Below are 12,171 nucleotides of genomic sequence, written 5' to 3' on the forward strand. Positions count from 1 at the left end.
ATAGTTGCCTGTGCGTCTTCCTTCAGCAGAGACGAGCGTTCATTGTCACTTTCGAAGCTGTGGTGCGAACTGACCTGACGAAGTGCCATCCCGGAACGCCGTAAAAATTCAGGGGGGCACTTTGTTGGCCTAAAGTGCGGTGTTGCTACTTGTGTCGCTGATGTGTGGTGAAGATGTTTATTAAAGACTACACAGTTGTTCGCTTCACGACGCTTTCGTTGACGTTCATTAGCGTGCGCACGCTTGGTTGCTAGAGACTACAAGAGAGCGTTTAGGCGGCACCCTCCCAGATTGGCGTTCAGGAGGCGTCTGGCAAGGTTTGCTGGGGAGCGCTCCTCTCGAACGATAGTGGTGCCACTCTGACATCACACGCATGCGCGGTAGGCTGAAGCGCACGTGCATTATCGTATACTGAGTTCCCAGTTACGACATACAACGCCTACCACTAGTATTACGAATTAACCAATTACCAGGTGACTAATTACTGATTCACTATTCACCAATTACTCATTTATTCAACTAATGAACTAATGTGATTAATCACTAATTACTATTTAACTGTGAGGACACTGTCTGCTTATGTAGAATGCGCAAGCTTGTGTTTTGAGGAAAGGAAAGGTTTTTGAGGTAGGGACCCAGTAGCTCTCAGATCTCGAAATCTCGGTGGACACCTCAACCACGTTCGATTGACACCTATAGTGTCTCTCTCTCTCTCTCTCTCTCTCTCTCACACACACACACACACACACACACACACACACACACACACACACACGCACGCACACACACACACACACACACACACACACACACACACACACACACACACACACACACACACACACACACACACACACACACACACAGAGAGACAGACAGACAGGCACGCACGCACGCACGCACGCACACACACACACACACACACACACACACACACACACACACACACACACACACACACACACACACACACACACACACACACACACACACACACACACAGAGAGAGAGAGAGAGAGAGAGAGAGAGAGAGAGAGAGAGAGAGAGAGAGAGAGAGAGAGAGAGACGCTTAAACTCGTGCTCGGCCTGTAGGAGTGGGCGGGGTCTGACGCTCACAACAGAGAGAGTGTGGTAAGAAAGGAAAAAAAGGTTTATGGGGGGGGGGGGGGTCATCGTCCCAGAGCGACTGAGGCTATGACGGACGCCGTAGTGGAGGGCTCCAGAATAATTTCGACCAGCTGGGTGTCTTTACAGTGCACTGACATCGCACAGCATACGGGCGCCTTTTAAAGCGTTTCCGCTATATCGAAACGCGGCCGTCCCACCCGGCCAAGCGCTCTGACCACTGATCCACCGCGGCGGGTCCAGCGATAGTCGCAGAATCGATTTTTTACCAGGAACAAAAGCAGCGTGGAGCTGTCGCTAGTGTTTCTTTCATTGCAGTTGTTCCCGTGCAAAGACCCTCGTGGGTATGTGCTCACTCTGGACCACAGTGTAAGAATACGTTCTTACACCGTGCTCTGAACAGGAATACGGCAGTATGGGAGTATAAAAAGAGAGTAAACTGTCCTCGTAGTGCAATACGCTAGAGGACACCTTACTCCCAATCTACTCCTTCCTGTTTGGAGTGTGTGCACTCCGTGCGTTCTCGCAGTCGTGTCGGAGGCGGCGGTCGCCCCCGCACGTGTCGCCGTCAGCGCACACGCCGGCATCGTGCGTTGCGCGCCGACGTCGCCAGATTGCCAGCGGGAGTCGGGCTACCGTGCGCCGCCTCTGCTGCACTTGCAAGCGCCGCGAAGCCACGCTCCGCCGTTAATACCAAGGCGCGCTCTACTCTCGGGGCACAACGTGTTCCTACTTTGAAGCGGCAGTAGGGGAATTCCCGTTTTGACGCGCCGCACAGTGCTTTCCCGACGGACGCTTTTTTCGTCCATGACGGTGGAAGATCTTGCGCGTGTACCGAGCGGCTTGCCTCTATACACAGTGACGAATTCCGGACGGCGATCCCGAGCACCTCTTCTTGCTCCGCGGATCCAAGCTCGTATTTCAGTGGGCGATATGGATTCAGGTCCTGGGTTCCAATCTCTGTGGGCTTCAATCTTTTACGAGTTTTTACTTTAAAATTTGCCTATGCAGCACAGGTAATTGGCCCAATATTGGAAAGGAATGATTTCCCAAAGAACCAGCCTTTGCCAATATATTTCGACCACGTGGGTATCTTTAACGTGCCCTGACACCGCACAGCACACGGGCGCCTTTGCGCTTGAATTAATAATTGGTTTTTGGGGAAAGGAAATGGCGCAGTATCTGTCTCATATATTGTTGGTCACCTGAACCGCGCCGTAAGGGAAGAGATAAAGGAGGGAGTGAAAGAAGAAAGGAATAAGAGGTGCCGTAGTGGAGGGCTCCGGAATAATTTCGACCACTTGGGGATCTTTAACGTGCACTGACATCGCACAGCACACGGGCGCCTTGTCAGTGCATGTTAAAGATCCAAAAAATTGGTTTTTGGGGAAAGGAAATGGCGCAGTATCTGTCTCACATACCGGCGTTCATCTGAACAGTGCCGTAAGAGAAGAGATAAAGGAGGGAGTGAAAGAAGGAAGAGACGCCGTAGTGGAGGGCTCCGGAATAATTTCGACCACCTGGGGATATTCACCGTGCACTGACATCGCACAGCACACGGGTGCCTTTGCGTTCCGCCTCCATCGAAACCCGGCCGCCGCTGTCGGGTTCGAACCCGGGTACTCTGGACCAGTAGCCGAGCGCCCTAAGCACACAAATTACGACCGTCTTTGGAAGAGACTGCTTTGTGACGCCGCCGCAGCTGCGCTTGTGGCGCCTCTGTCGTGTGAATTCCCGGCTTTAATGCGTATCGCCCTGAACATCAGCAAAACCGAAAGCGACTCACTTTTTTTGAAAATTTTTTCGTATTAATTTTTGTTAACGTGTTTCTCGACGCGTCTCATTTTGCACGACACTTCCTTCTACACCACGTCGTACTCTGAAGACCCTTGAAATTTCCCATACATATTTTTCCGCAGTCTATAGATTGTCGAGGGACTGTCTGATGAAATACTTCGTGGTTCATACTGTCCAGGTCAGGTAAAGGCTTGCAAGTTTTCGCGCGTATATAGATAGGTATACTAGCGGCGTATACATATGGCGTGTTCGGTCTTCCTCTGACGCGTGCGTGCGGATGATATTATTGGCACTGCTGGCCAGCGAAGTGCGGTGCGGTGCCCTTTTGGACTCTGCTCGGGGCGCGGGCCGGGCCAGCAGCGCGAATCTGGCAACAAGTGCTTCGCTTATCTGTGCGCGCCCTTCGCTCTGTTCTTGATTTTATTTTCTTCTACCGCACTCGACCTCCCATCCCTCCTCCATTCGCTCTGGCCAGATAACGGCGTACTCGTGCCACATGCGCCCGACGCATGCGCTCTGCTCCCTCGGGGTCCTCCTTTGCACTGTGCCCGTGGAAAGCCCTCGTCCACTTGCCTTATCAGCGTTGGGCCACGTTTGTCTGCTGGCGTCCGCGTTCTTGTGGCTGACGCCGCTGGCTGGCTCGCTTCGAGCACTCCCCTCCACAGCGGTCAGTTTGTGCGACGCGTTTACAACGTCGGCGAACGCTACGTTCCGCGCAGCCGCCCCGGCATCTTCGGCGCGTCGTTTGTTAGAAGCCAGTCGTTGCGCGCCACTAAGCCGAACTCGAGCTCCGGTCAAAGTGTGTGTGTGTGTCCTTGTAACCAGTTCAGGAAGAACCTGTGCGCCGGCGCCGTGCTGCTTTTTGGGGCCACGTGGAAGAAGACGAAGCCCTCGGAAGATTACAGTTCCGTGACTGTCGGATTCCGCGACCGTTAGTCCCTTGAGTGCAGTCGCTCGCGCGTTCGTCGAAACCGCCCCCTTTTCCAATCGGCAAATCCCTCTCCCGTCCACTTTCCCCCTGCGCTGTTGTCTCTTATCCGGTGGCGTAATCTTTTTTTTGTCTCTGGAACCGCATCACGGGTTTGGTGGTGGCAGCGACCCCGGCACGCCGTATCAATCGTGTTCGACGTGCCATTGGTGGGCGGCTCTTGAACGCGCGCGCCTCTTAGGGCTACCTACTTCGAACCGCATTGTCTCCCTCTTTCGCTGCGTACCTGCCTTCATCGCCTGTTGTGTGTGTGGTGAGCGTCTGTCGTCGTCCGAAAAAAGTAATCCCTTCATGTCGAACCTCGTGGATGTACCGGTTTGTGCCTGGTGGTCGTCGCTGTAAGTTTCGAGAACGCCCGTATCCCTGTCGTGCGACGCGTCCAACTGCCGAGGGGGAGAGAGCGGACGCCTCGGACGCGCTGTTGGAAACGCACGTGGTCTCTTCGAGATTTGCTTTCCAAGCCAGCCTGTTTGGAGGCGACCAGCGTGCTTTCTTTTTCTTTATAGATAATCGTGTGCTCGTCGTGAACGTGGGAGTGTGTTCAGCGTGTGCCCGGGCCCTGTGTAACCGTGGACGTCGACATCCGCTGCTGCTGCCGCTTGGTTTGTCGCGACTGCTGCTGTTCGCGCCTCCTCCCCTGTTGTCCTGTTGTTTCCGAGTGTCGTCGTCGTCGTCCGCAGACCAAAAAACACAAAACAAACCTCCCCCCTGCCTCCGCTGCCCTGTCCCGTGTGACCACGTTCTGTCCGCGGGCTGCTGTGACTGTGCGAAGGCATGACCGATAAGGAGATTGCCAAAATAGAGGCGATCGTCGAGCGCATTTTGCCGAGGTGAGTGGGGGCGCGCCTCTTTCTTTCTTCTCTTCGTTGCTTTTCCCTTTTGCAGTCGGATACAACGCAAGAACCCAGCCGTTTTTCCCCGTCAAAGGACCCGCTTCAAGCCAATGGCGTCGGCCAATCCTCATGACTCTACTAGCGTGACAATGCAGGGAGCGTCGTCACAATGGAGAGAGCGGTCTATCCCGGACCATAGACGGATTATCCCCTTTCATCTACCACTCTCTGCTTTCTCACACTAGCAGGGTCATGAGAATCTGCCGACGCCATTGGCCGGAAGGGACGGGGAAAAGCTGCGGCGTTCTTAAGATCTATCCGAGTATAGTGATGTTTTGTTTTTCTTTCGTTGTCGCATTAGACTGCGTGTGACAGTGTGTGCCGATCGTTTGGTGTCCGTCGAACAACACGTGCTGGTTATGTCGTAGCGACATGTGTGCTTCGCCACTACGCTTGACACGAAGGCTTCGTTTCTGAGCGCTCTGTTGGCTCAGGTGAACGACCTTGGCGTCTGCTACAAATGACAAAAAAACGAGATGGTTGCAGAAGCATGATTTGTTCGTCTTTTCACCTTTTTGTTGACTGTCTTTTCGTGTCAGGTCTGGTGGCGATTGTGAAACGTGACTCTTCCTTACTGTTGATGCCGTGCAACTTGTTCGTGTAGAAGCTTAGCGGTCTCCGGGAGCCCTAGAATCTCAAGTCTGTCTGCGTGTGGTCGCTAATTAGTTCGCTGGTTCAGTCGCGATTCGATAGGTGGCGCGCGTTCGGTTCCTATCGCGACGACTCGGCGGCGTTCGAGATCACTCGCGAAGTGCGCGTTTTGACTGGTGTCCGGCCAGTGGAAGGTGATCGGCGACCGGGAAAATAAAATATTTCTCTAGTTGTCTTGACGGTGTTTTTCGTTTGTAGTGTCTCGCTGAACTACGCGATGTTGCGTCAGCTTTCTCAGAGATGGCGCCGCAGGGCCAAATTTATTCTATATAGCATACTGTGTTATCGTATGGCGTAGAGGTGAGCTGCACTTGTCTATAGCGCTCGAGGGGTGTGCTGCGGTGCAGATGCTGTGAATTCTTACTGCAGCTGCTTTGCTCGGGGCAAGAGGCTCGTGTGTATTCGGCTGCGCTCGAGCGCAAGTAACAGTGAACGTCAGTATGTGCTTTGAAATCTCTCTTTATTTCCTCCGTACGGTGCACCGCTCGTGCACCGTAGACATATATGCTCACTTCTGTGCTTCAAACAGGCTTCACAGGCAGCTTTTAAGCCACGTCCAGAACCGTGATTGAGCACTGTTGCCAATTGAATACGAGTTTGATCCAGCATGCATTAACGCAGGCATTGAAAGCGTGCTGCTCATTTTACTGCCCTGTTTGAAGCGTCTCAACGACTATCATTAGAGTAGTGCCTGACTGAACACCGGTGCTGTTTTTAACGACTAGTGGAATGCTGCATTCGGGCATGGCATGAACTTGGTACTGGGACCAGGATATTAATAGATTGACTCTGAAGCCTGTTCCATTCCATTTTAAAGTGAAAGCTTTACTACTTCCTTCCCTAGCTTGTTAGGCGTGTGTTTCATATGGTCTTGAAGCGAGTAGCGGAAGTGATGCCAGTATTCTCGCACGCATTTCCTTAAGTTCCCCGGTAATTATATTTTACTGGGATTATATTTTACCCGCTGCGGTGGCTGAGTGGTTAGGGCGCTCGGCTAATAATAATAATTGGTTTTGGGGGGGGAAAGGAAATGGCGCAGTATCTGTCTCATATATCGTTGGACACCTGAACCGCGCCGTAAGGGAAGGGTAAAGGAGGGAGTGAAAGAAGAAAGGAAGAGAGAGTTGCCGTAGTGGAGGGCTCCGGAATAATTTTGACCACCTGGGGATCTTTAACGTGCACTGACATCGCACAGTACACGGGCGCCTTAGCGTTTTTCCTCCATAAAAACGTAGCCGCCGCGGTCGGGTTCGAACCCGGGAACTCCGGATCAGTAGTCTAGCGCCCTAACCACTGAGCCACCGCGGCGGGGCAACGCTCGGCTACTGATCCGTAGTTCCCGGGCTCAAACCCGACCGCGGGGGCTGCGTTTCTTTGAAGGCAAAACGCGAAGGCGTCCGTGTGCAGTGCGATGTCGGTGCACGTTAAAGATCCCCAGGTGGTCGAAATTATCCCGGAGCCCTTCACTATGGCACCTATTTTCTTCCTTTCTTCTTTCACTCCCTCCTTTATCTCTTCCCTTGCAGCGCGGCGCGGTTCAGGTGTCCACCGATATATGAGACAGATATTGCGCCATTTCCTTTCCACCAAAACCAATTATTGGGATGGCTCGCAGCCACATGGGGTTAATGGACTCGCCTGAAAAAAAAATTTATTAATAATAATAATACGTTATGGATCTCGTACATTCTAGCTACAAGTTTACTTTCTCGCTTTAGATGTGCGAACACGAGAAAAGAAGGCTTTCACGTCAGTGCTTGTGACAGAAGGCTGCTATTCGGATTTGCTTTGGTCGTGCTGCTGGAGGACAGCAGTGCCCCTGATTTCTCGCTGTGAACGTTCTGTTTTTCCGCTGATTTCAGCGCAAAGTCATTTTTTAAGGACTGTATTCGTAAACATCGCTTGAATAACTACTATAGAAGTGCGAGTTTTTGGAACGAAAGTGGTTCAGATCTAGCGTTCCACATCGAAAAGAACGCAAGCTGAAGTTTACACGCGTATACTCGCTGGACGTGTGGCAGCGTCTCCAAAATTTAGTCGCGTTCACCATGCACGAAGTTAGGCAGCTAATATTTCGCGTTTTTTTGTGTGTGTGTGTGTGCCACGGGTGTGAGCACGGCAGTTTTTCTCACTCGGCTTGGGCTCGTGCTCTGTGGCGCTGGCTGCCATACTTCTCTGACCTTTCTGTCTCGTGCTCTAGCTGCTCACGATAACAAAGGGGGACAATAGGGATTGTGTGGACTTCGTTTCTGTGGTTCTTGTCGCTGCTGCCCATCAAGTGGGGCGACATGAAATGGAGGGTCGAAGGGGAAGAGAGCACTTGTTCAGCGGTATGGAGGCGAAAGCCTCTCTTGCCTCACGAGTGTGTGCAAGACCTGTCCGCAGGAAACTTTTACGAGAAGTTTCCGCTCCACCTGTCAATCAAACCAAATGTCATCAGTTCTCATCAATAATTGACATAATCAATTAATCAATAATTAATACCAGGCAATCGCTACGACATCATGGTTTAATTAGTGCTAATTTATTGATTACGGATAATGAATCATAAATTTATTAATTGCCAATTAATTGATCACTTAAAACGAGTATAAGGAGCGTTCTGAGAGCTCAGCAGGACGACACGAAAGCTTTCGCCTTGATGCAATAAGGTGGATGACTTAAGTGCTCCCCTGAATTTTTTATCGACACCTTTTCATATTTCGCTCCACAAATTGATAATGATGCTAGGTTTTTAATGGCGCAAGGGCAACTGGGGCCAAAGAGCGCCAAACACAAGGTTTATGGTCGACTCGGGCTAAAATGTGTGCAGATGGTAAAGTTAAAACCAGGTGTATAGGGCGTAAGAGTACTGAGTATGTGCATGGTTGCTTCATCGTGGACCAGCCCGCTTATGTTTCTTTTAAGGCGAACGCTTTACTGGCCGCAGGTTGAGCAGTTTTGCGTGGTTCATGGAGAGCCGTGCTGCGCATGAGCGAGGAGCAGTGACGACACACGGCGCATTTCTCTCTTTCGCTCCCTAGTCATAGTCTTTCCCTCTCTCCTTTATCCCTTCTTTTACGGCGCGGTTCGGGGATACACCGAGATATGTGAGACGGTTACTGTGCTTTGCGCGCTCGCCGCGCCATCTGGCATGACGTCACTCCGCACGGCTCGCGGCTGCCACCGTTTGGTATGACGTCACACCGCGTTTCTCGTCGTTGCTTTCGCCTCCGCTCGCTGCGCAGCTGCGTTGCATGCCTGATAACATGCCGGTGACAGCTCGCGTGCGCCGCGTAGGAGAGCTCGCGTGAGCCGCAAGGACAGTTGTGTCGTCTTTATTGCGACAACATTGCTAGACAACCAGACTAACCTGGACATGCAATCAAGATTTACCAAGGCTAACCGTGCTGTACCTTAGCTTTCGCTACGTATATCCTGGCATAGCCGAGCTAAGCCACTGCCAATTTTCTCTCTCGCTTTCTAGTCACTTCTGCGCATGCGCCACTAGTAGCACCGAAGGTGTACCGCCGCTGCGCAGCGGCGTGCCTTTCCTCAAAATCCGACTTTCAGTTTTCTCTTTCCTCTTTCCTTCCCTCCTTTATCCCTTCCTTTGCGGCGCGGTTCGGGTGTCCACCGAGATATGTGAGACGGTTACTGTGTCATTTCCTTTCCTCAAAAACCAAACAAAAGTGAGCCGACGGCGTTCATCGAGTTCATGGGCGTTTACTACTTTGCAAAGACCGTTCATTTTCACGAAAGGAAAGCCGTACAACCGGCTCCGTGGGCCAGTGCAGACCTCAATCACGCTTTCGCTTTGTTTATCCGGAATTATTAATTTATTTGTAATGTTACATGAACATTCAGAGAAATAATCGGCTTAAGGAGTCAACGCGACTTGTAATTATATATATATATATATATATATATATATATATATATATATATATATATATATATATATATATATATATATATATATATATATATATATATATATATATATTCGTGTCATCATTAATTGATGATTCGAATTGTCAGGCGTCACTTTATAGTGAACGTAGCTGGCGCTGCTTTTTTCCCGACTCATAACGTTCGTTAGTTGCGTTGCTGGGGCAAAACCGTTAATTGAAACGTGCGCTGTAAGGACGATGCTCCTTCTCGTTGAATGTTTTGAGGAGGAGTTCACTGATTGTAACTCACTGGATCGGCGTCTGTATTTGGATAGCGGGCGAAAATGCTGGTACGCCAGCGTGACTCCAATTCCACGTGGTTTGTGTGTCTGTCTGTTGTTGCCAGGAAGAAAGAAAAGGAAAGTGCACAGGCCTGTCCACTGGCTCCAGCCGAGCCACAATCGCTACCACGTGCAGATAGTAGGAGAGTTGAAAGATGGGATAGAAAGACAGGATAGTACAGACGCGCTAAAGATAAGGCCGATCCCGGAGGCAGAGCGATACCGGGCCAACCGGTGGCGGGAGTGAAGCATCCTTCAAACTCTCCGCCACATTTACAAATAGAAGTCCATTGGACCCGTAACAGATACTCTACGGGGTCTGGACATTCGCCCAATTCCACGCGGAGACCTCTGATGTACGCTATGTCTCACGGCACACTGTGTTGCTCTGATACGTAAAGAAATGGATGAACCATTCATGACCTAGGAGCTTGAAAGATACTCGTGGCGAGCGAAGCACGAGCCGTATAGTCAATTTTTGTCATCACGTATTAGCAGCGTGATCTCGCCCCTTTATATGGCACGACCGTAGCTCCTGATTTCCCGCTGGCCCGCAGACTGCACGTTGACGCAGGAGTGCGTCTTCCGCGGCTGTTTACTGCCGGATTGCGCGCCCTCCTGGTCTCTGGATTTTTACCGTCCGCGTGTTGTTGCTGTTGGGCCAGTGGCGAAGCTTCCGCAGTGCCTCGGGCGAATGACCCCTTCCAGGGTTCGTTGTGAGTCGATATAATCTGGTCTGCGTGTAATGCACTCCTCGTGGGGGTGTCTTTTTCGTTTCATTACCGGCGTATAAAACAGTGTAACGGGAAATGTATGTACCGTCCTCGGCTGTATGGTATACCATTAGGGCGGCGGGCAGTTAGGGCCGACCTCTTCATGGTCGCCGACGGTTCCGATTGTTTTGCGCCCCTATCTAATCTTTGCGCTGCGGTCGTCTTCGTCGTCGTTTAGGCCTAGTCGCGACCCAGATAAGAAGGTCGTTTGCTTGCTTGCTTGCCTGCCGGAGCTCAGCCCCGCCCGCTGCCGGTCGGCGCGCTTATCGCCTCGACAAGCCCGTGAAAGAAGGAAAAATAAAAATGGCGGCAAGAGAGAGGACACGCATGAGTGGGCTGCCGCCCGAGCTGCGGGTCTTTTCTTTTCGGCACACTTTGCGCGGTAAATAGAGGCACGGTCCGGTGGACGGAGTCCGTCTGGTGTAGGGTGGCTGTAGCACTTTCTTTCTTTGGCCAATGGACCATGTGGCGCACTTCCGTATCGTCGTGGGGAGGGGGGGGGGGGGGGACGCCAGGATGATTGAAGCGCTGTTGAGACCTTGTAGAAAGGGAGGAAATGTGATTCAGAGGTTGTTGAATGGCTGTTGCAAGGATACAAGGAATTGCAGAAGGGAAGGCGGAGTGATACAAAGGTTGCTGAATGGCCGCTGGAGCGCTTCTTTTGGGCGGTTCGTCTGGTTCGCTCATCCCCTCACCACACCAGCGTTGTTTACATGAACACGACAGGGACGAGTTGAGTCGAGTTGTTGGGTCGAAAACTGCATACTGGGTTGACGCAAAACACTGCCGAGTCCGGCCGAGGAGTTCATGTAAACAGTCAATCGTCGAGTTGGAATGACCTTGCTCAGCTCGATCATAGGACTCGACCCGCCGCTGTCCGGTTCATGTAAACGAGGTTAGGGGAACGCGTTCTCTGGGGAGAAAGAATGAACGCGGTAATAGACATGTCCATCGAAGAAACTGCCTTCTTGCGACTAACGCCCGCTGAGACGAGCCGCAGCATCGTGGCATTTTTTTAGTGACGTAACATATTGATAGCTCGCTAACTGTGCATATAGTAATATTAGCAGTAATAAAATATTTAATAGGTAATTAGTAATATTAGTATCTTTGCTGTTTGTAATAATAGCAATGAGTACAGGTAGTGACCGTCCGTAGATAGGCGAGCTGCTCCCGCGTATACCAGGATATTGCCCATTGCATGCGTCTGTTTGCGACCTCGAAATAGAGTTCTCCCTAAGCGATAAATGACAAGCAGCAACTGCAGCGAGGACAGGTTATTCGTCAGTCTGTTCGTGTTCGCCTTGATTTCCCCTTCTAGCAAACCGTGCGCTTGTCTTGTGCCGGTGGCGTACGTATGCCAGTAGGGGCTCTGTATTAGCTTTCACAGCCGGCGTGTACGCCACCCGTGTTGCCACGAAAGTCTCGAATAAATTGCTTGATTCCGCGCCACGCGTAGCGTCCACGAGCGAAGTGCGGGAACAAGGTTCGCAGCGGTTTTTCCGCTTGACTTGGCATGCTCGAGGGGATCGTGACGTCATCTCCTGGGCTTGTCCCTTCTGAATGCATGGGCAAGTTTTATGCATACCGGCCAGGCGCATGGAAGAGTTGTTGAGCGAACCTCCGTTTGCTTTTGACTGCGGCTGTTTGTGAGCAGCCCCGACGATGATGATGATGATGGTCTTTCGACTTTAATGGCACTGCCCTTATAAAAGTGGTCTATACAGAATG

The 12,171-nt window shown here is 51.4% G+C and overlaps 1 protein-coding gene across 34 annotated transcripts in view; it reads left to right on the top strand.

Moving 5' to 3' along the window:
• Positions 1-12,171, top strand: part of LOC144103794 (CUGBP Elav-like family member 2) — a 541,184-nt gene that overhangs the window by 63,735 nt on the left and 465,278 nt on the right. For 4 of the 34 annotated variants that reach the window (XM_077636463.1, XM_077636465.1, XM_077636479.1 and 1 more), the window contains exon 1: positions 4,552-4,740. The exons of 23 other annotated variants lie outside the window; for them this stretch is intronic. In XM_077636463.1, the coding sequence (XP_077492589.1) occupies positions 4,685-4,740 (56 nt within the window). In that variant the 5' untranslated portion in view covers positions 4,552-4,684. Of the gene's footprint in view, positions 1-3,514; positions 4,741-12,171 lie in introns of those variants that run through there. 7 more of the 34 variants (XM_077636466.1, XM_077636471.1, XM_077636488.1 and 4 more) reach the window with 6 other exon arrangements.

The sequence above is a fragment of the Amblyomma americanum genome, chromosome 9 (genome assembly GCF_052857255.1).
Source record: "Amblyomma americanum isolate KBUSLIRL-KWMA chromosome 9, ASM5285725v1, whole genome shotgun sequence".
Classification (NCBI taxonomy): Eukaryota; Metazoa; Arthropoda; class Arachnida; order Ixodida; family Ixodidae; genus Amblyomma; species Amblyomma americanum.